Genomic DNA, 24,487 nt, shown 5'->3' on the forward strand with positions numbered 1-24,487 from the left:
CGTCGCCGAGCCCTTGCCCCGCTGACAGCCGACCACCGGTAGGCCGCAGCTCGCCCCGCTGGGCCCTGACGGCCCCGGCGTTGCCATGGCAGCGGACGGAGCGCGGGAAGGCCCAACCAGTGTCCCCCCGCGCCCGCAACGCGACGCCGCCGGAGAGGGGCGGGGCGGGCGTGACGCGCGGCGCGAGCTCCTCGGCGATTGGCTGGCGCCGGGCGGCGCGCGCGCGCCGGGGGCGGCTGGGAGGGCGCGCTGCGGCCGGTGGCGGGAGGCGGTGGCAGCATGGCGGTGGAGCCGCCGCGGGATGCCGTGTGGCTGGAGGGTGCGGGCGCCGAGGCGGGCTTCGTGCGCGCCGTGCTCTCGCTGCCCGAGAAGCCCGATACCACCGTGCGTTTCTTCGAGCGCGGCGACTACTACACGGTGCATGGCGCGGACGCGCGGCTGGCCGCCCGCGAGCTCTTCCGCACCCGCGCCGTCATCCGCCAGCTGGCAGGGGCAGCCGGTGGGTGCGCGGCCTAAGGGGCGGCGGGGGCTCGGCGGGTCGGGCTCGGCCGCCGGAGCCTTGCTGCAGAGGCGGGCGGTGCCGGGCACCCGGCCTCGGGTGGCGGCCCGGGAGCGGGAGGGCCGCCCGCGGCGGGGGAGTGCCGGTGACAGCGGCTGCCCGTGGTGGCTTGCGCTGCAGTGGCTCAAGGGCATGGCCTCTGGGGTGTCACTCAGGTCGCGACCCTGCGTGTTTTCGCGTTAAGTCGTGGCTACCTTGGGCTTAAGTTCTCCGTGGCGTGTTTAGTCAAGGACAGGCACCTTGTCAGGGCGAGAAGGTGCTGCGGTTTTCTTCCCTCTCTAGGTCCCTGTATGACTGCTGGCAGGCGCTGGGCTGCTGAAGCCTGCAGCACCCGGGTATTGCCGAGAGAGAAAACAGCCATATGTGCTGCTGTTCTTTGTGTTGATGAATGTGGGAAAGGAAATGTCGGTCCATAGCTGGCCGAATATGAGCCAGCAGTCTGCCTAGGTGGCCAAGAAGTCCAGTCCTGGCTCTAATCAGAAACTGTGGCCAATAGGACCAGGGAAGCGATTGTCCCCTTGGACCTCTTGCTACAAGAAAGACATTGAGGTGCTAGAGAATGTCCAGAGATGGGCAACAAAGCTGGTAAAGGGGTCTGGAGAACAACTCTTCTGAGGAGCAGCAGAGGGAGCTGGGGACGTTTAGCCTAGAGGAGCGTGAGAAGAGATGTGATCACTCTGCAGCTACTTGAAAGGAGGCTGTAACGTGGTGGGGTTTGGTCTCATCTTCCAGGTAAGGAGTGGTAGGACAAGAGGAAATGAGGAAACATTTCTTCTTGAAAAGGGTTATCAAGCATTGGAAGGTGTTTTCCAGGGAGATGGTGGAGTCACCATCCCTGGAGATATTTAAAAGATGTGTAGATGAGACACTGAGGGACATGATTTAGTGGTGGATGTTACAGTGCTGGGTTAACAGTTGGAGTAGATGATTTTATGGGTCTTTTCAACCAAAATAGTTCTATGATTAAGCAGTCTCCGTATTTTAATGTCTCCCCCGATTCATTGCAAACATAACTGAATGCAAATCTTCAGCCTCTCACTGCTTTAAAATGATAATTAGCCTTTCTGAGTAGGATGTGTGTGACAGTTGTAGGTGTACAAACTGAGGAAGGTATCTACAACAGAAAGCACGTTTCCCATCACATAAGCTCATACTACAGGACTGTCTGATAGTCATAATTGGTTGAACACAACATGTTGCATAGCCTAACAGCAGTTAATAACTTTTTTCCCAGCACAGTAGTAGATTTCCATTTGTCAAAGTAATTGATTGCGTGATATTTTTTGTGATGAGGATGGGACTCACACAGTTCTGTAGTGTAGAGGTAAACAATGGGAACATCTTGCTTGACTAACAATGGCCTGCAGAAGTAAATAACATTTAATAATGTATTTCAGAAGATTTTATCTTCTGTCCACCCCCTGTTGCTTTTTTTGTATCTCTTAATATGAGGTGGTGGAGCTTGCAATGTCAGATGTAAGAGAATGGAGATAAATTATCTTGTCAGAGGAGGCAAACATTACTATTATCCTTAATCTTGAGGAACATAGTGTTACAAAGTTATTGGCTCATACTTTGCAAAATACACTTGTTTGTTATGAATTATATTTTTGGTATGTCTGTGCAATGGCTTGAAAAAAAAATAGCATTCTCATATGCTTTTCACTTTCTATTGCAAGCTATGAGCTAATATGTAAAAAAACCCCAAACAAACAAAACAAAACAAACAAAAGAAAAAAACAACTCCGCCCCAAAAAAAAGAACTCGTGGAGAAGTTGAAGAACTTGGTATGTTTTCCAGACTAGAAACCCAGGCATCAGTGCTATTTTTATATTGCATTTAAAGTGATAATTTCACAAATGTAAGCCTGAGACTATCAGCTTCAGTTTTAAAACCTTTAAAGCCCTATCTAGTATATATAACTAAAAGTCAGCACAAAACCTACATTTTTTGCTTTCAGGATGATTCCAAAGTGCACATCAGCTTCAGCTGCCCCCTCACCCCCTGCTAGTGTATTATTTACTCTCAGATGAAAAAAAAAAAGTATTTTCTTGGGAAGTTTGGAAGTGGGAAAGAGGACCTAATTATTTGGAGTCAGTTTTTCACCTGATTCCAAAAAAAATCTTCTTAGAGATTTGAGGAAAGAAAAGGGAAGAAAATGAAAAAAAAATCCCATTTAAAATAAAGCTACAAATTCTTATGAGTGTGAAAATTAGCTGTTTGAACACCTTTCATGTCACTGAAGGAGGAGCGTCAAGTGTGATGAAGGCATACTACTGGAAAGAGGGATTTGCTAATACCAATCTATTGCCTGTACTTATTTTGTGTCATCTATATCATGTACCTGACTTGTCAGTCTGTTAGATAACTTGGTATACCCTCTCAAACTGCCAGTCTGTTTACTAGTGGAATTATCTTATTCTATGAGCACCTTATCCTCTGGTGCTAGAGATAGCATGGGAGATGGGAGGTAGAAGTGGTACTGCACTCTTGACAGCTGTGCAGAATTAAATTTGTTCAGCTGTATCATCTGTCTTCACCCTTATAGGAACAGAAGCAAGAAGTTTGTCAGTTAAGCACTTTCTAAATTGATTTTAAATGTAAACTTCAACTTTAGAGACTATGTTGTTTTTGCAGTATATATTGTGATAAAAGGGATGTGTCTTGCCATCTTCTGAGTGTGAATAGAATGTCATTCTACTCTGTCAACAGAGGTAGCATGTCCAGGAAAGATGTTAGCCAGAAGGAAAACCTGTAGCAGACTTCCACCACTCATTAGATTGAAATGTGTGTGACATTAATTAGGAAACCAAATCAAGAATATTTTAAGGAGAGAGGATAGCTGAGAGGAAGAGATCTCTCTGTAGATATAGATTTAGAGAAAGTTGGATATGAACACTGTTTTTATTTGGATATGGAGTGTGCTTTCTTCATTCTTACAGTAAACAGTTGAATGCTGTGGTTTTGTGTTGTTTCATGGGTTTTATGTGTTTACTTCTTTGATACTAGAATAGCGTCTTCCCTGAAGGCTGTTCTTCGTGATTTTGATTACAGAAGATACAATTTATGAACAAATTCAGGCATCTCATATTTTTTTTTATTACTCTCTTTTTTTTTTTTTTGTAGGAACTCAGAAGCTTGAGAGTGTTGTGCTTAGTAAAATGAACTTTGAATATTTTGTGAGAGATCTGCTTTTGGTTCGCCATTACAGAGTTGAAGTTTACAAGAACAAAGCAGGGAGCAAATCTATCAAAGAAAATGACTGGTATTTAGCATACAAGGTACAGTTTTCAATATTTCTTTATAACTGTGGGATGAAAGAAAAAGAAATCTGTAACTCTTTCCTGAGTCCCTTAACTTGGAATTTTGCGATTTTTTTCGGGGACTGACATCAGTCGTATGACGGTAAAATCGTGTGATCTGTTACATATCTCTGTTTTTCTATTGCTCTAAGGCTGGAAGAGCTTGTTCTTTATCTTTGCGGTAGCTTGGGAAATAGAGGAAACATGAAGTAGTTCACTTTGTGTAGGTGATGTGTAAGATGGTTAAAAAAATAGAACAACTATGCATTTTATATTACTGGACTGTTTAGTACTTAGTTTTATGAGTAGTTGGGGGTTTTTTTTGTAAGAAAAAGTATGTGTCTATATATACACTCTTTAAAAAGTATATTTCTTTTCTAAATAGGGTTCTCCAGGAAACCTTGCCCAGTTTGAGGAAGTTCTCTTTGCCAACAATGATATGTCAACAGCCATTGGGGTTGTGGGGGTTAAGCTGTCTACTGCTGATGGACAAAGAGTAGTAGGAGTGGGGTATGTCGACACTACTCTGAGAAAATTAAGTGTCTGTGAGTTTCCAGATAATGATCAGTTCTCAAACCTTGAAGCTCTACTGGTTCAACTGGGCCCGAAGGAGTGTGTCCTACCAGGAGGAGAGACTGCAGGAGAGATGGGAAAAATGCGCCAAGTAAGGGAGCCAATGTGCCTTACAGTTAGACAAAACTTCAACTAAAAAGATGAATTCTAGCTTATTAGCTAGGCTCCATGATCTATGGAAAAATCAAGCAACAATATATTACCTCGGACTTTTGATTTTTGTGTCCAAAATGTATTATTTGATTTGCTTGCATTTTAATCAGCAAAAATTGTTCTAATGGTAAAACCTTGTCTGTCATTCTTCTGCCTGCAACCCATCAATACATAAGTATCTCTACAGGTATTGCTTCTATATGATGACCATCTGTCCCTCCAACATTGAAAGTAATTGATAACTGTGTGTCTTATGTATGCCAGGTCATTCAGAGGGGAGGAATCCTGATTACAGACAGGAAGAAGGCAGATTTCACAACAAAAGATATTGTTCAGGATCTCAATCGCTTGTTAAAATCAAAAAAAGAAGAACAAATAAATAGTGCAGCGTTGCCAGAAATGGAGAAGCAGGTGAGCAATGTTTGATGTGCTCTTCCTGTATTTTAGAAGTATATTGGTGTTTGTCTGTTGTGAACTGATTGCTATCCTAACTAGTCCTGATTTATGCGGGATTCCCATACTTCTGGAAAAGTGTATTGTGCAACCCATGGTATATTAAGCTACATTCTTCCTGAATCTGTGTTGAAGTTGGATTCCAGGAGTCCTGGGAAAAAAAAAAAAAAGAGAAAACCCTTCACTTAGCTCTTTAAAGTAATAAATTCTGGTAAGCAAACAGACTCTGCACAAGAGGTGCACATAATTCCCTAATCATAATCTCTCTATTCTAAGGACCAAAATGCTATACTTGGATTATTTTGCATGACGGGAGAACTAATATTTGAAAACAAGGTTTATGATAATATTTTTGTGTTTTATATAATCTTGTGGATCAAACATCTGATCTAGTGCCTGCACGTGAACTGAACATGTTTGTTCTTAGCTGCGAACAAGAGGTCCTTTGCTTGAGATAAACATGTTTTAAAATGCCCTTCACTACTAATGCTCACTGCAGGTGTGAGATACAGAGTTAGTCTCTCTTAATGTGTCTTAATCATAACAGATTAAAATTGTTTGAAGTGTGTTACACCTGAACAAGGCAGTCATGCTGCTGCCTCTCCTTTGTGCTGGCACTAGCATTTGTAATTCCATGCAGTGAGTCAGAGCAGATCCTTGTTCTAGCTGAAAACTAACCCTGAAACCACGTCCTGAGATGATCCATGATATCTCATTTATCTGCAGTAATTTGTTTGTGTTCCTGAGCCAGAAACATCCTGATAACAGCTTTGGAAAGTTGGCAAGGCTTGCAGTTCACATTTTGTTTATCAGATTATGCAAATGTAGTGTTTGGGCACCTACCTGGAAAGACACTGCAGTGCCACAGAATGTCTCTATGAAAATGAAGTTGTATTGAAGAGGATGAGTCTCTCATAGCCCTGCTGGAACTAACATGGCTCAAAGTCTTCCCGAGTTATAGTTTTCTAGGGGTATTTATCAAATACTCCCTGTTTCAAGAGTGTTTCTAATTATCTGTTGTGTGTTTTGGTTTGGGTTTTTTGAACTTCAGGTCGCTGTTTCATCTTTGTCAGCCATTATCAAGTTTTTAGAGTTGCTGTCAGATGAATCTAATTTTGGACAATTTGAACTGACTACTTTTGACCTTAGTCAATATATGGTTCTAGATAATGCAGCTGTTCAAGCCCTCAACCTTTTTCAGGTAAGAAATACACATGTGAATTTAAGTGTTTTGCAATATGGTAGGTCAGGTGCTTAATAATAGCCTGATTGCCAAATTGCTACTTCTCAGATCTTGGTTAATGGCACCTTCTACGTTTTTACTTTGTTTTCAACTTCTGCTGTACAGCATGTCTTTTAAACACTGTTAGCCAGTGGTACCTTTTTTGATTTTGTGTTTTGTTCGCTTACTTTGAATGTAGTAGAGAAGATGATCAAGGAAGTAGTAGGATGTGACCACAAACAAGTGTCTATGTTGAATGTAGATATGAGAAGAGCTGTATAAGTAACTCATGGTGGTAGATGCTGAGGAGTCTGGCTAAACAGTGGGAGGAAAGCTTTGTCTTTCCTTGGTTTTAGTCAGAGAAGATTACATCTGCAGTGGCAGGAGTAGACTTGAGGTATGAGAGAGTAGGAAAGAGAGTTCTGTGGTTTTGTGTTATGATAGGGAACTCCAAAGCGCAGTTGCTTTGTACAGTAGTGCTGTTTTGATGAATGAGAACAGAAGCCTGAATTAAATCATATTAAGGGAACTGCAAGGAGTGATAAAGGGAAGACTGTCTGTGGCAGGCAGGGCAATGAACAGAACAGTAATTACAGCACCATGGTGTGTAAATTTTACTTCTTGCAAGTCCAAGCTAGTTACCGGTCCCCTTTTTTCCATGTCTGTTTTTCTTCTTTGCTGCTTTATAGTAGTAGGAAAACGTTGTGCTTTCAGGTATGTAGATAGAGTTCTTATGATGCAGCAGATGCAGTTGATGATATTAAACTGTAGCTTTCCAACCTGGAGGTGCTGAAGTGGGTTGTCTATGTGTCTGTGTGTGTGTGGAAGGTTTTTATATGTAATACTCTCCCGAACACAGAAATAGACACATCCACTTTAGATATTAGATTTTTCCAGGGGTTAAATGTGTCAGTATATTTTCTCACTGTATTCATTTCCTGTTGTGATGGTGATAGTTTTTCATCCCAGTTGTTTACAGACATCCAGATCTGCTCCTGGCTGAATTCTTTTCTGCTATTTTAATTGCAGGTCTTCTTGGTTAGAGAGGTTTGAAATATTAATTTCAAAGTTAAGAGTTGAAACAAGCTTGTTTGCTGTTTTTCAATGTTAAATAAAGTCTTGTCTTTGCAGCTGTTTTGCAAACCCCAAGAAAAATACCCAAAGGCTGTCTTCAATTAATATTAAACCTAAAGTATAGAGAGTAAACTATAATCTGAACAGTTTAGAGATGTCTATTGTCCTCCAAAGATGATCTGGAGAAGCTTAAGAGAATTTGATAACTGCCTTCTTTCCCTTTGCCTCATTCTGTTATGTACTTGCATTTCATGTCCTGGCATCCCACAAAGGTCTCCAACCAAAAATCTTTTCTATGGAAGGGACCCTTTTTTAATTTACAAAGCACAAACTAGCAAATATTTAGGTATATTTGCACTTTGCCTATTCAAAGGGCAAACTGCCCAGTGAGTAGGTACGTTTCTAACTCTACTATTCAGCCAGTAGTAGTCTCGAAATAGACAACCTATTCCTTGCTTGCCAGAGTCTAATGCCAGGCTGTTTCATTTGCCTTTTTTGATGGTTGCCAAGTTGAATACAGAAAACACACTGATCTCTTCCTAGGTAGCCAAGTTGAATGCCATTCAGTGAGTGACAATAAACTTCATTAACTTTCTCTTTTTCTTTTCCAGAGTTCTGTGGAAAATGCTAATACTGCACAGTCTCTAGCTGGTTTACTAAATAAATCCAGAACCCCTCAAGGACAAAGACTAGTTAATCAGTGGATCAAACAACCACTTATGGACAAGAACAGAATTGAAGAAAGGTAATACTATTGTGTGTTTGATGGACTTACACAAGTTAGTAACTATTTTACAGAAGGCTCTTGTTTTTTAAGCACAACATACTATAACCAAGAGATAATGGTAGTTGGAGATTTTTGTATGCTGTCCTGTAAAGCATTGTTATTAAACAGAGTAGGAAATATTTTTTTTCCTAAGATGCAAATTGACAGGGTACTGTTAGGTTAAATGCTTTTTGCAATTGCAACATTTTAAAGAGGAGGTATGGTGCACTTAAATGGTTAAATGATTCATGCAGCAGGCTAAGGCAGTGTAGCAGCCACTTTCTAGCTATTCATACTACAAATGCTCAGTCCATATAAAAACATTTGATGTCAATTTAAAAAAAGTTAGTCAACATACCACTGAACAATTAAGCAGTAGTGACCATTTTCTAGTTTCCCCCCTGCCAAAAAAAGAGCTTTGGTTGCAGTGAGTAACTCTTAGCATATCTTAACTAGATTTTTTTTTTCTTCCTTGCTTTTTCAACCACTGCTTTTTGCCACCCATCTGCCCTACCAGTAGCCGGCAGTATCAGTTGATATGAAACCTTACAGAGCCTGGCAAATCTCTGTTCTGAACGTACAGAGATTTTTCAATCTGTATTTTCAATCCTTCAGAATGGAAAACTGCAAAGGCCATATACCTTCTGTGTGTATTTAACTCTTGATTGTGTTCACCATGCAAACAGAAGTTACATTTTTTTTTAAACTCATGCTAGATACAGCTATATTCTTACAGTCTAAAACCAAACTTCATGCCCCTCATGTCATCAGCAGAGTAACGCATTGCAAAATATATATTGATGTATATCTTGACAAAGAAGAGACCAGAAAACTGAATTTAACTTTGATACCTTCTCTAAGGGTCGTATTTCAGATGGAGATATGTCTGTATATTCTGTTGGGCTTTAGTAAAGATTACTAGGAAAAAAAATTTTGGATTACATATGTCAATATTTAAAAATTTATGCAAGGAGCATAAATCTAGAGTTTTCTCTCTAGATTTATAGGGACTGAGTTATTCTGCTTCTCTCCAGCAATTTTTTTACATGTTTTCTAATAATTTACAGAATGGTGGCTAGTAACTTGATCAGAGCCCACTTAGAAATGTTATTAATGTGACACAAGTGTTTGTCCCCAGCTTTACTGAGTGCTGTATTTTACTCTTGTGTGCATTACACAAACTTTGTTCGTTCTTGGTTACATGCATAGGATCTTCTACTTCTATCAGTTTTGGATCGTAAAATCTGAGCTAACTTTCATATTACAGTTACGTTGGTTTTAAGATTTTGAAAATTATACTTGCATTTGTAGTCCTCTTATGTCAGAGAACGCATTGGAAATTTTCAGACTTTTTTGCTCATTATTGTGCATTAGAAGTCCTGCAAGAGAGATTATTTTCTTTACAAAACTAGGGTTAAATTACAGGCAGAAAATGTAACTTGACCTGTTTCGTGGAGTTGTCATCTCCACATTTTGTGTTGCGATTCCGTACAGCTAATGTTGACTGTATTTAGGAATAGCTATGTTTAAAGGCAGAGGGGAGTAATTAAATGGAGTTAAGCTCTTGGTGAAGCTTGCAAAGGTTGAAATATCCAGGTGTTAACAAGGTTGAAAGAGATCCATTGATAACTTCCTGTGTCTTGCCCAGCAACATAACAAATTGCAGCCCAAATGTCTAAAAAGTAGTAATCTGTGCTTAAGGACAGTGAAAAACTATAGGCAATACTTTTTCAGTTTATTTTGCCATATAGCTAAACCTGTGTGAACACATCTTGCTTTCAAGTTTTACTTTGAATTTAATTATTTGGGATAAAAGCAATTTATTTTACTCATGGACTGTTTGTGTGCCGTCTTCCCAATGTTAATGCTTTTCAAAATATGTAGGAAAATTCTTTTTTTTTCTGAAGAAACGATGTAATAAGAGAAGCTGTTAGTGGGACTGATGAGATGTATTGACAGATTCAAATATGTTTTTTCAAAGATATCAATCTCCCAGTTGGTTTTATGTGCTTTACAGTATATTGTGGTTGTTTTAAAAATATCAAACTGTCATTTTAAACATAAAAGGGATTTGAGAAGTAAATTATCTGGACTGCTGTTCCTTTACATTTCCCTTGTCATCAAGAGGAGTTACTGATTATTTCTTTGTGTTTGTGTTAAAGGATCCCATTTAACACTAACCAGTGCAAAACTTGTATCAAAACTAGACTGAACTACCCAAGTTGGACTGATGTTAGGTGACAGTGTTTTGGAGTAAGCCTGTCGTTTTGCTCATACGGGAAGTATTTTGACTTGCTTTCACTTGAGTAGTGTAGAATTGGATGTCTGAAAGTTTTTTAAAAGTTGCTGTTGTAACCATCTGCTAAGGCCTGTAGGTGGTGCAAGTCATCTTTTGGAGCTAGATGGAGCAATTTATTTCAGTATTTTGTAATCTGCAATGTGGTGTTAACATTTATGGATATATAGAACACAATGTTATATCACTAGTCCATGATAACCATTGGTACAGTAATAACCCAAATTAATGTACATAGTGCATGTGCTTTAGATAAAATAATGTTTATCTACTGGAACAGCTCCTAATGAGAACTAGGAAAACAGGGGTTCCTGATACCCACCGGTCTTGAAAGACTTGGGGTTCTGCCCATGTCTATCTGGTTTGCCAGGATTAAAAAAATAATTATCAATCATAAGTATATGAGATAGAGCTCTGCTTTTCCCAGGTGGTGTGTTTAGAAGGCGAGTACATGAGGTTCTTGCTTCTTGCCTATAGTCAGCATGTTTCTGAAATTATAATGTAGTTGCAGAGACAGGAAGTGCAAATGTATTAGTTATGTAACATGATTGACTGTAATACAGCGAGCAGCTTCAGTATGTAATGTTTATTTTTCAGATACGGGAAAGTCTCAGAAATGTGTCACAATGTAAAATAGAGCTTGTTCTGTTATGCCTCAAGAACAGAGCTCTCGCTGAATATATTTATTTATTTTCCTGTCTTTTGGGGGAAACTCTGACACACACAGCACAAATATAAGATTCCCATTCACCTTTTTAGTCCTTTATACATACCGTGGCTCAACCTCTGTTATATGTCTGTGTCCTGTTATAGAAGAGATACAGGGGTCTCAGAGGAGTTAAAGGCTGTACTCACAACGTCATTTTTTTCTGATTCAAGCCTGTTTTGAGCTTTTCTGTGTTCTTAAATATCATGCTGCATGAGGACCACGTTGTAGAAATGAGTTCTGTTTCTAGCAGAGTCAGGAAGTAATAGATTTGGGAAACTTGTGGTGAATAAACGGCTAGCAGGGTAAAATGTCCAAGTTCATAGAACATTCTCATGAATCAGTCTTGAAAGACAATTAAAGTAGCAGCTTGGTTAAAAATGGAAAAAAACCTCAACTTGTTGCTAGCTAGTGTAGGCAGACTTGAATGCCTTTACAGTGCTTTATTTAGCAATAAGTTAACTAACATATGCTTCTTCTAGCAGAGAAATGGAGGAACAGAGTGGGGTAATGCATATGGGATAGCTTGGAAGCCATGTGACTAGAGGCTCATCTGAGGTCCAAATGAGTACAGTGTAGATGACAAAAGGCCAGGTGAAATTAGAAGTCTGTGCATTGCAGGCCTGTGATCTCTCTCAGATGGCAGAAATGCCATCATGCAACAGGAGTGCTGTAGAATATGTTCTTTACAAAAGCTGGACAGGGAAGATGGAGGGACTGTGTTATTGTTAAGGCATGGCATGAAATTGCAGAGCTCTGCTGCAGAGAGGGGGGTGTATGGGTCAGGATTGCAGAGAAGACAACAAGGTGGGGAAATATTTGTGAGCGTCTGCAACACCTGCCCCATCAAGATGAGGAAGTGGACAAAGGCACTTTTAGACAAGAAACATGATAGGTCCTGGCTCTCTTGGAGGACTTGAGGCACCCTGGCACGTGCTGCAGTGAGGGATGATACTTGACTCTTAGCAGCTGAATCAGCAGTGTGCCCTTGGGGTGGTGAAGGGCGACCCTGCAGTGGGCTCCACTCTTAAGAGCAGGTTGAGGAATATGATTTTTCACATCATCTTGGTAGCTGTGAGACTGTCTGGGGTACTGTATCCAGTGTGGGGCTTTGCAGTACGGGTAGTTGAACAAACAGGAGCTGGTCCAGGCCACCGAGCAGGATCATGGGCTGCAGCACATGGTGTATGAGGAGAAGCTGAGTGCACTGCGTTTGTAGCCTGGAGATGAGAAGACTATGAGGTACCTAACTACTGCCTTTGGCTGCCTAGTGGGTGGGAGTCATAGAGAAAGTGAAGCCAGCTGCTTCTTGCAAGGGTATAGAAAAAGCAGGAGACAAAACAGACACCACCTTCACCAAAGGACCCTCCAGCTGGACATAAAGAAAAGAAAATTCACTGTGAGGATGGCACGACTTTGGAATATGTGCTCAGAGAGATGGAAGGATCTGTGTTCTTGTTCAGTGCTCAACTGAAATTACCCTTGTTCTGAGCAAGGGCTGTGGAACTAGAGGAATTGAGGAACCCGAGTTCCCTTTCAGTGTGAATTGTTTTGTGTTACATTTTCACTACTTTCATGTTCTTTTCTAACCTGCAGCTCTCCCTGCCAAGCATTGCAGATAGGCTTTGTTGCATCTGTCATTGTGGTTAGCAGCTCTGGAAAGACCTTCAGTATTTTTCTGAGCACAGGAAATTTTTCTCCAGAGCAACAGACTATTTTCAGGCAGTTAAATTAAAAAGTGGTGGCCTGTGTCCTCAGTAAGGGAGGGTAGAATGGGAACAACTTGGAGATTTGTCTAAATGGCTTAATTAATATGTGCTTTAAATGCTGGGAGTGCCCCTAATGCCTGTAAAGAAGCTTCTGAAATACATGTTGAATCTAAACTGGTTGGAAGACAGAAATGTAATTTGTTACAGTCATGCAGATCATGATGCAATAAATATTTCACATGAAAGAAATTGTCATTCCAGTCATGTGAAAATGGTCGTGTCTTCCCAATAAGCCCATAGAGATGTAAAAAAAAAAAGTCACCTTTGTAATTTCAAAAGTTATAATCTCTTAAGTCTCCTCTAGAAATGTTTGGAGCTTGAAGCTCTCAACACATCTTCTTTAACCCTCTTGTCTACTTTGACTTACATATACTATTTTCAAAACTACTAGCTCACTTATATTTCTGTTTGGGTTTGTTTGTAAAACGTGGGTTGGCAGTGAGTTCTGTCTAGAGATATTAAGCAAAGGCTACTAATCAAGCATATGTCAGACAGGCTATGTTTCTAAGAAGGTATTTCCATCAAAATCCCAGGCACCTGAAATCTATTTTAAAAAAATTATTGTGTGCCAAGAGAATTATTTTTAACTTTCTTGTTTGAGGAGAGAACACGGAGTTTGTCCTGCTTTCAGCTGGGATAGAGTTAATTTTCTTCCTAGTAGCTGATACAGTGTTGTGTTTTGGATTTAGTGCCAGAATAGCACTAAATGATAGCACACTGATGGTTTGGTTGTTGCTAAGTAGCACTTACTCTTAATGAAGGATTTGTCATGCTCTGCCAGCGAGGAGGTGCACAAGAAGGTGGGAGGGAGCATGGCCAGGACAGCTGACCTGAATTAGCCAAGGGGCTATTCTGTACAGCAGGATGTCATGCCCAGTATATAAACTAGGGAGAGGTTGGCCAGGGCAAGCCGATGCTCTGGCATCGGTCAGCAGCAGGTGGTGAGCAATTGCATTGTGCATCATCTGTCTTTTCCTGGGTTTTATTTTTAAGTGCTTGAAAGCTGTTGGTATTCTGCATATTATCCAGATCGTTTGTCTTGTAGGTCAAGGATCAGCAATCAGCATTACGAAACTGTAAATTATAGGTGACATTCAGTGGTGCAGCACTGGAGCAGGTAGTCCAAATATCTCCTCATTGATACTTCCAGCTCGCCCACTTCATCCTGACAAGTCCACATAAGCTTGTAGTCAGTTTCTTTGGCCTCTCAATTTTGAGCCTGAAGGGAAATAAAGATCAAACTAAAATTTGGTTGAAACATCAAATTGATTTTCAGATTTTTAAGAAATAATCAAATTACTATTTGTTTAGGGAAATGTCAATCTGTAGCTGCCATACCGTTCTTTTACTCTCATCCAGCCAAAAGGAGGTGGATGGATGGTAATTACTGCAATAGCTAAATTTTACTTATAATCTGTGTTTGATTATTCCAAATTTAAAAAAAAAAAAAACACAGCCATAAGTTAATGAAGTTTCCAGTTAAAGAGTATGACTGTATGAAAACCGTGTACATGGGCGGAGCTTTCTGTTTTGTCACAGTATACTTGGTGGTCACTACTTTGAACATTGTGTACAGGAATATGGTATATTCTCCATGAAAGAACAGTGAATGTATTATTGTTTGTGTTCTGGTTAATTTGTGTCCCCAGGCATTAGAAAGGTGTCATACTAGAAAAGTGCAACAGAAGCTTTTGTCAAGGTAATTTTGTCTTGACTTGTGATTTAATTTCATTCAACGTGTATAAGGTTTGTGAAAGTCTTTAAGGTTTTGTTTGCATACAGTTTTGAGTATGGAATGAATGCAAATGAAGAAATATTTGATTTTTATGGCAAAGAAGTAGAACTTGTTCAGTATGCCCTTGGTCTGTACAAGTTTAAGGAAATGCACAGGTTAGCAAATTTTTTAAAAGAGTGTTAGTGTTGGTGGGGTATTGTAGTAAACTTAACCTCTTAATTTGAGTAATGTATGGAAACTTGAAAGGAATAGAACACTGAAAAAACAATAATGGAAATACCTTTCCTTAGCTGTCTCTAGTCTTTGAAGATCACACGGTAATATTACTGTATCGCTAGATCCCAAAATATCATACTGAATTATGAAGGAGAACTGGCACAAAACCTCTGCAGTGTAAGGCATTATACTGAGAAGCAGCCTTAGCTGCTTTCAGACTTGGGTTTCTATGGGAGGTTTTGGGTGGGGCAGTTTCACTACATGCAATTTACGAACTTGCCCATGACCCTAAGGTACTTGATAGGTTCTTGCTCTGTCATCTTTGTTGTTCTTTGTTATATAAGAAATGGAGATTTATTAGCAATTTGTAGGAGATAGGCACTTGTTTTTTTAGAACCTTAAATACTATGTTGATGGAGTGGCAATATTCAAAAAGAATAGTATGAGACTGTTTGTTCTTGCCTTCATTTAAATTAGGATATTTTTGCATTCTTGTCCTTGATACTTGCACTAGCTGTTCTGTATGTAGGTTTGCTTTGGTCTCCAGTGGCAAGAATTCAGTGTGAAAGCTTTTTCTTTTTGTTTGACTCTTAGGTATAATGCAGCAGCCTGTGACATTGAGTTGTTTTATATTTGGATGACACTGTCTGTAACCACTTTAAATCAAAATGTGTACTCATAATCCCCTGACTGTGGATTGTTACCAGTTCTCTTGTTATTTGCACTGACACTAGTGTTCAAGGATGTGATCTTGTATAATCCAAGTAAAACTAGGCAGTTGCCAAAAGGGGCAATCTCAGTTCCCTTTTCTGGCCTTCAGTGTCAGCTGCTCCCTTTTTACAGCATAATTTCTTACTCTTGCCAGTAAGGTACCACTTGATGCAATTAAGATCTTACTCCTCAAGAAGACTGCTGCAACAGCAATAAATAATCTATGAAAAATTGAGATAAGTTGTCATCTAAAATGAATCCTTTCACTCCTCTGCAGCTGGTCCATGACCTGCTGTCATCATATACATGAGAAGATTAACTTCTCAAACGCAGAACAAGCAATACCGAAAGCCCGTTCTCGAGATTTAATGATCTGTCTTGTGTTTGCTTTCTCTTGGTATCTTGACTCTTTCATAGCTTACACTAATTTATATTGTGAGTTAGATTATCAAACTTGCTACAGGAGGATAAATTGGATATTTGCCTATCCTTGAATTGGAAAAGTGATACTGTGGAGTGGAGCTGTTCACTGCCATTGCTCAATACACCTGCTGTCTTTCTGACTAATTTACTATGCTTGATGCTGCTTGAATACACTTAGCTCCTACAGAAGACAGGCCGTGGATATTTTACAAAAAACAATGTATGCATGAAAATGACTTAAGAAGTGTTTGGGAGATACTTAGATAATCTTGTTTTATGAAATATCTTCTTATCGCTGTTCTCTGTACAGTTCCTTGAGGTTAAGAGACAGTTTAGTCCTGCAAGATTGTGCTAGATTTTTGAGGTGGGAGAGGATTTGCTGTGTAAAATGTCTTATGTTCAAAACACAGCTTTGCTGATGGATCTTCTGTTTATTTTTTCTTGTGTAAGCATGCATGTTTAAAAGTTGAGAACAGCATTTAGCATTCTGTGAAGTAACAGGTTGCTATAAGGTGAGAATTTCTGCTTTTTATCCCAGTTCCTCTTTGGTTAAGGGTAATAATTTTGTTGTTTATTAACTGAGAATGAGGAGGAGTGGTGAATCAAGTCTAAATAGTGCTGTTACATAAAACTCTAGTCTGAAGGCAATTCTCAGTAATAATTAAAAAATAAACTTTGGGAAATATAACTTTTAACAAACATAAGTGAAGGCTAATTTTCCTTTTCTATAACTTGGATAGCTGTTACTCTAGGTAATATATCCAGACTGTGTACCGGGAAATAAAAGATATTTCGTTTTGGTTTTAACTGTGACTGGGGTGGTCAGGTAGGTATAGGTTGGATTCACAGGTATGTGAAACTTTTTTTAGAATACAGATAGCAATGATACTTTTTGCATTAAACATTTTAATAGTTTTCAGGACTCAAGTCCCATAGAGCAGGGCTTGTCTGATAGGGGAGCATGAAGTAGTCCCAAGCACAGAGTTGAACTATCAGCAGCAGCTGATGAGAGGCTAGTGGGACTATATGGGTCCATGCTGCAGGGAATAAGTGGTCTTCTTTCCTATCTGGAGCGGAACAGTGTGACCCTTGACAGGCTCTGGTCACTGTCGGCCTGTAGAAACATCCCTAAGGGTCCCGGTCGTTGTTGCTCTGAAATGTAGCTTGGAGCTTGCAGCTTTTGGCAATTCAAAGAGATAAGTTTGTGGTGGTATCAGCAGGACTGCTGCCAGCCATGCCTTATAAATGAAGAAAAAATGTTTCCTCTATGTTTCTCTTACTTTTTGTTGTAGGGAATTTGTGTGCATGCCTCAGAGCCCTGCAGTTCTTCACTTTGACATGCTTTCTGGTTAGAGGAGGCGAGGCAGAGCTCTGCTTGTGTGCTGCTGCTTTATTTGCATATGCTTCAGAATGATGCCAAGCACTCCATTCCCTCGGGGTCTAAAAATATTGCTGTTGCAGCAGTCTGCTTGAGGCGCAAGAGCTTAATTGCATCAAGTGGTACCTTTCTGGCAATGATAAGACCCAAGATTTTATTTTTCTGCTGAAGACATGTTTTCTTCATTACCTTGCCTAATCTGCTGGGGTTAAGAAAGTGCTTAAATGGTTGTGCAAAAATAATGAATTATTGGTAATGTATTTCAGATTACAAAAGACTACAATAAGTATCTTTGGGGAGAAAAAAACCCATAATATTGGAGTTAACAGTGCTTTTTCTGATAATCCTGTTTTGGTTTCTTACTCTGAGCTCATTAGCTTGCAGTCTCACGGTCAATACATACAAAGCTTTGCTTGATTGTGTAAGAAAAGAGTTCCTTTGTGCCTAGTACACCTGATACAATCCTAAGGGCTTTAATTTCCTGTCTCTAGGCTTTGACATAATACTCCAGTGGTATATATGGGAATTCATGTGGGGTGGTAAAGTGTCTGTTGCTTCCCTGATACATATTAATTTTATTTATATAAATTTAACTGTTGTAGAGGAGTGAACTCTCAAAGAATATATTTATTGAATTTAATTTATCTGCAAGTGCTCCATTCTGAGGTTACAAATATCCAGTATTGTTTTCACAGTAGAGTGATTTGGGGACTAATGAGGAAAATTAGAAAAGGCAGGAGACTGATGTTTGGATGTGGCTTTTTCTTACCTTGTTTAATCTTTTAAGCCTGATGTGGAATACTTCTGTCTGGCTGCTAAGCAGCACAGTTTGTGTACCCAGTGCTCTGGAAGTGGGTGCAGTGTGATTAGGTTTTTTTTTACTTTTTTCTTTTTTTGTGGCTCTCCCAGGGTCTAAAGCTGCCCTTCAGACCTTGAAGGGTCCCTTGGAATGGACTAGTTCAATGGTGCTACAAAATATAGCCAGTGTTTTCATGGTTGCTTCAAGTTACACCTTTGAGATTAGAAGACGGTAGTAACAAGTTTAATCCAAAGACCTGCCCTGTTATATTGGAATGAAGGCCAATTTCTAATACTAAATACATCATGAGATCTCCAGGCAAGTATCTGATGCTCCCTTCATTTAGTTCACTTCTGACTTGAGGTAGAAAGTATGGCAGGCTGGAGAATGGAGAAGAGCAGCTGGTAGCAACAGTACCTCACACTTTTTCTGATGACAGTGCTGGTACTATGACTTGAGGGTCTCATTTCCTAGCCAGCTTAAGCCAACATCAAGATACAACTGGACTTGTCCACAACTGGTAGAGCCACTCCAGGGCAAGGTAGTTCAGGGGAACATCACTGCTGGAAAGCTTACACAACCACAGCAGATTGAGGATATATGTTTAAGGAGGGGGCTGCAACTAGAAGAATCACTTGAGATGTCTGCAGCTGCTTTTACCAGACCACCAGTTTCTCCTCTTCCATGCTATGTGGCTTGCTAGTGCAAAGTGCAGGATGGTTTTCAAGCAATACTGCTGAGACAGGTCATGTGTGGTCTCCATGACATTTTTGTTTCTGCATATGAGAAGTTTTGTAACTGTTTCGGTGTAGAACTGTAAATCGCCAGAAAATCTTTTAAGAAGCTAGGAAGAAGATCAATGTACAAGGAGGATTATAGTCTTACTGGGATGATAGCAACAGTGTACATACATCCGTAATTCTGAATTGAGGATGTATGTACACTGTTGTATACGTGTGTGTTTTTAACTGAGGAAACAAAACTGACTTTGTGCGAGCATGCTAAGAAGAAATAATGACAGGCCGCAGAGTTTGTGCAAGAGCAGGTGGGAAGCAGCAGAACTCGAGCTGTTTGACATGTGAAGGTATATGTGAAGACGCAGGCTGCCTTTTTGGCAGACGGAGTAGGAAGAAGCTTTGTTTACCTGGGCTCAAATGTCTCACAGCCCTGTTGGAATTGGCTACGTTATCTGCTTCTGAACTACAAGCCCTTGTGCATGTATGCCTGTTCAGGAGAGCTGAAAGAGAGCTTGCTCAGCCGAGTTGCTCAGACATAAGATTTTGGAACCTGGTGGTATTATAGGGATAAATAGTACCAATTTCATTAAAATAACAGAAAGATTTTGACCCCTTGCTTGGGATGTTCTCTCTCATGTGTAAGATATAGTTACAGCTATGTATACAGCTCATCCAAAGAGCACGTTCCATGTTATTGATGACACAAAAACCAGGACAAGTTCATGTGTGCCCTACTCTAGATGGCCCTCCTCTGGCAAGGGAGTTGGACTAGATGATCTTTCGAGGTCCCTTCCAACCCTTGAGATTCTGTGATTTAAATCTTATGTCTTCAAGTGAAAGAAGTGGTGCTTATGGCGAGTCCCTTGCAAGGCTGCTCCTGCAGCTTGGGTAAATGTTGCCACCAGCTGGAGACTCACTGCCAGAAATCAGAACAAGTTCTGTCTGCACAGTGTCTGGTATATTGAGTGGAGGATTGAGATCAGTGATATGATGTATGAGTAAAATAAAATAATTTTTGATGGTATTAGTCTCTCTAAAGCTACTGGTTCCTTATCCCTCAGGTTTTGATGGTTTTGTTTCCAGTCATTTACAAAGATTGCTCCAATTTCATAACAAAGTTTTTTGTGCATAACTAAGCACTTAAAGCATGCGTGGGTTGTTCAGATCTTTTGCATTGTTATTTCTTTGTGCTTGTTTGAGAAATTTTGAATATTATTTTTATAAATGCATGTAGCAACTCTGATTATATTGGGCAAAGTTACCTGGGATGGTCAGTGTGATTTTTATGCTGCTAACATTTATACTGGAGTAAAGTTATTCTCAATATCAGGCTTCAGATACACAGTCTCCTGTGTGTGCATCTTAGGTGACTCTTAATACTTCAAAGGCTGTAAAGCATACTGGGGTTCTTTGTCATGAAAAGAGCTTTGCAAATTTAAGGTGGATACTGAGGAGATGACAACTGGACTTTGGCTGAATTTTGTGAGAGAGATAATGTGTGTCTAGGGAATAACTGGGTCACTAGGGAGAAGTTATAAAGGGAGCTTAGGACAGTGTTTTTGCTTATTTCTGTCTGGAAAACACAAATGCTGCTGTTAATCAACCGTAGCAACTTGCTCTGGTGTGAACTTCTCCAGCATGTTAAAATCCCAAGTGCTTTGTTTGGGAAAAGAAAACCCAATTAGAACAGGTAAGATAATGGCTTAGCTTTGCCCTGCTTTCCTGTTGAAGGGGCAGCACCTGAGGCTGAAGTCTATTCAGTTATTCTGGTAATTTCTATAGGATTAGAAGATTTTGTCAGTTTTATATGTCTGGATCAAGTGTGTCCAGGGAGGGCTTACTTTGGCCACACTGAATTAAGAAGGGATTTGAGTCTGAAAGAAACCCGAAGGGGACCAAAGTAATGGCACATCAGGTATCTTCCACTTTGTATAAGGGAAATATGAAATTCAGCTGTGCATATTCTGAATTTTTTACAGTGAAATGGAAGTCTTAGCATATCTTAAAGCAGTCCTTAATATGCTGCTTTTGTAAGTGGCATTTTTCTGAAAAAATTCTCTCTAATCAAGTTGAATAGTTGGACAGAAAAGTTGATCTTATTCTGCAATATTAGAAAATCTTTATCAGGCAGAGAATTCAAATGTACGCTGTTCAGAAGACTTGTCTTTTGTGTAACCAGGGGAGTTCCAACCTTTAAGATCTTAAAAGGAAGTCGGCTTCTCCTATAAAAGAGTGCATTCTTAATTTGATATCAGTATTAGCAGGTTTTTTTGAGTCATGTGGAACTTCTAATTAGTAGTTTTTCACGATGAAAATGTCTACCAGAATTGGGATTTTAAGGTTACTACTTTGTAGTAGTAATTAAATAAATCTTTACTAATATTTAATATATATTACTGATTATGTATGGATCCAAGTATGATAAAAAAAGAGAGTCCTTTTTCTGAGCAGAGGTGCTTGGAGGAAGTATGTGCCTACCTGCATGCACAGAAAAGTACAGAACTGCCCAGGCTTTGGCAGGATGTCGGCCAAGCAGAGGATTAAAACCTTAGTGCTTTATAACTTAGCTTGTTGTACAGCTCACTGTTTGTTAGGGTTGTTTTTTTTTTTTTGTGCTGACTGATCCTACTCAGGCATTAAAAATACTCTAGTCATTCTAACTCTGGTCTTTTAATCTGTTAGTTTAGTTATTATTTCTACAAGCAATTATTTTCATCCTTTTAAGAAATCTGTGTACAAATCAGACTTGATTAATGTTTTTGCATTAACTTAAACTTCTGCATCTAGCTCTGTAAAAGCCTGGAAGTATGATTAAACTCTCCTGACAACCTCTGTATTGTGGCAGTATTGAGTGCAGCAACCTTAAAATTGTGAGAAGTGCTGCACAGATGTAGCAGAGGAAGAAGCAATCTTTTCTGATGTGAAATGAGATGTAAACCTCGGTGGGACAGGAGCATTGAGAGGAGCCTTGGGAAAGTGGGTGCCATTTATTAGATTGAAAATTCTTGTTTATCTTGTTTTGATGTGGAGTGTTTAGCCTTTTGTTGTTAATGGTAGGTCTGAGAGATGCCTCTTACCAACAATAAAAAATGCAAAGGGATGAAACACTTTCAGTTGGATTCCAGAATATCCAACAGAAACTTGGGAGATAGGTGTTGGTTTTTTTTTTTTTTCTCTGGAAGAGCACACTAAGACTGATGTTACTTGATATTGCACAGAATTCAAAGCTGATAAATAGTCATGGTTTGGAATAGCAGGAGAAATAAAAAGGGCGCTATCATTTCCAAGTTCAGGAAAAGTACTTGTGTTGGTTTTCAGTTATATTAGCTGAAATTAATTGGTCTGATTTTGTGGTTTGATTTGCAAATTCTTATGACCATCTTGAAACAAATATTTCATTTACGTTCATCAGTGTTTCTGATGTCTTGACTGGACTGGCTTTGCTCTATGGTGGAAAATTTTGCCTTATTTTATTTTCCTTTTCGTCTATGTGGCAGAATCAAGATATCCCGTGTTGACAACTGTTATTTGATTATGCTTTCTTGGATTTTTTAAAAATCTGTTTTTGTATTTCCTTTTTTATTTCCCTGGTCGAGCTTTATGTTAAAAAATGACCTGTCACGTGGTTTTATTATTACCTATGAGCATTAGACATGGCTTATTAGTTGCGTTATCTTAATTCAGCCCTTTCTGTTCAGCAGCCTTGTATGTATTTTTACCATACAAGAAATTGTTATGCAAAATGTGGCATGAACAAACCTGTCAGACTCCGATTTGTGGATTGCCAATATAGGAAGGGAGCAATATTAGGAAGGTTATGAGATGTTAGTCTAATTAGCATGGCTTTGGCACATGAAAAGTGTATCATAGTGATCTGAGAACTCTTTGAACTTATCATTGTTGCGGAGAGGAGAAAAAAAAAGAATAAATTAAAGCTTTCAAAATGCCTTTGACAAGCTCTTATCCAAGAGGCTGTTGAACAAGCTCGAAGTTGTGGGATCAAAGTGAAGGGTTTGTTTGTGTAAAAGGTACAAGAAAAAAGTAAGTTTTAACTGTGGTAAAGGTAAGCTCAACAGTCTAGAGCTCTACTTTGAGATATGCTCTAATGATCAGGATAGAAGCTGTGACTAGTACAATACCGACACTTTTATAGATGATAGAAATAAAGACCAAACTTTTAAGGAAAACCAAACCAAGCTGACTGATTGGACAGAACAGCGATGGTTTGGATTTTAATAAGTATAAAGCTATGTATATAAAAAGAATGAATGTAATCTACCTGTGTATTATGGACCTTTACATGGGTTCGGAAAGGGTATTGGATATCTGTGTGTCAGGTTGAAGGCAAGTCTCTTGAGGTTGGGTTTTAAATCTTAGGTATGGTGGCATCATAGAAACTGTAGCTGCTGGTCTTTTTCAAATTTAGTAAGTTTCAAGAAGTGATCCCATGTGTATGTATCTATGTGCCATGATTATTGATTGTGTAAGGACCTCTTGAAGAGAAAATAAATTCCCTGACTTAAACTATCAGAGGGCAAGATTAGGATCTAACGTGGAGCTGCTGGACAGAGATCGGTGCAGGGCCACAAAGATGATGGAATATCTCCCTTAAGATGAAAGGCTGAGGGAGCTGGGGCTCTTTAGCTTGGAGACTGAGAGGTGACCTCATTAATGTTTACAAATACGTCAAGCACATGTGTCAGGAGGATGGAGCCAGGCTGTTCTCAATCATGTCCAATGATAGTACAAGGGGCAATGGGTATAAGCTGGAACATAAGACATTCCAAAGAAACATAAGGAAAAACTTCACAGTGAGGGTGATGGAGCACTGGAATGGGCTGCCCGGATGGGTTGTGGAGTCTCCTTCTCTGGGGACATTCAAAACCCACCTGGATGAATTCCCATGTGACCTACTGTAGGTGACCTTCTCTGACAGGGGAGTTGGACTAGATGATTTCTTGAGGTTCCCTTCCAACCTTTAAGATGCTGTGATTGCTTGACTCCAACCAGCAACTAAACACCCCTCAGCTGCTCACTCACCACCTGCACCTAGTGGGATAGGGAGGAGAACTGGAAAAAAACTAAAACTCTTAGCTTGAGATAAGAACAGTGCAATAAATAAAATAATAACAGTAATAATTAAACATATAATAATAATTGTAATGAAAAGGAAAATAACAGAGTGAAATAAAACCCAAGACAGACACGTGCACAATGCAGTTATTTACCACCTGGTGAGTCTGACTGAGCAGTGATCAGCTGCTCTTGCGCAGCTTCCCCCAGTTTATATACTGGGCATGATGCTCTATAGTATAGAACAGTCCCTTGGAGTTCTTGGGTCTATTGGTTCTCGTCAACTGTCCTGACTGTGCATCCTCCTAGCTTCTTGTGCACTTCCTTGCTGATAGAACATGGGAAAATAAAAAAATCTTTAATTTAGGGTAAGTGCTACTTAGCAACAACCAAACCATCAGTGTGTTGTCAGCATTATTCTCATGCTAAATCCAAAACAGCATGACACCAACTACTAGGAAGAAAATTATCTCTATTGCAGCCAAAACCAGGACAGTATCTTAAGTATATTCCTGTCTACTTCTCACAAGGTCTGAAATGTG

The 24,487-nt window shown here is 39.8% G+C and overlaps 1 protein-coding gene across 2 annotated transcripts in view; it reads left to right on the forward strand.

The window, feature by feature from the left end:
* The first annotated feature begins 266 nt into the window (after positions 1–266).
* The window catches only part of MSH2 (mutS homolog 2), a 54,177-nt gene continuing 29,956 nt past the window's right edge, over positions 267–24,487 (forward strand). The window contains exons 1-6 of one of the 2 annotated variants that reach the window (XM_061990180.1): positions 267–499; positions 3,686–3,840; positions 4,247–4,525; positions 4,852–4,998; positions 6,092–6,241; positions 7,948–8,081. In XM_061990180.1, coding sequence (XP_061846164.1) covers positions 280–499; positions 3,686–3,840; positions 4,247–4,525; positions 4,852–4,998; positions 6,092–6,241; positions 7,948–8,081 — 1,085 coding nt within the window. In that variant the 5' untranslated portion in view covers positions 267–279. The remainder of the gene's footprint in view (positions 500–3,685; positions 3,841–4,246; positions 4,526–4,851; positions 4,999–6,091; positions 6,242–7,947; positions 8,082–24,487) is intronic. The other variant, XM_061990182.1, reaches the window with a different exon arrangement.

This window comes from Colius striatus, chromosome 2, assembly GCF_028858725.1.
Source record: "Colius striatus isolate bColStr4 chromosome 2, bColStr4.1.hap1, whole genome shotgun sequence".
Classification (NCBI taxonomy): Eukaryota; Metazoa; Chordata; class Aves; order Coliiformes; family Coliidae; genus Colius; species Colius striatus.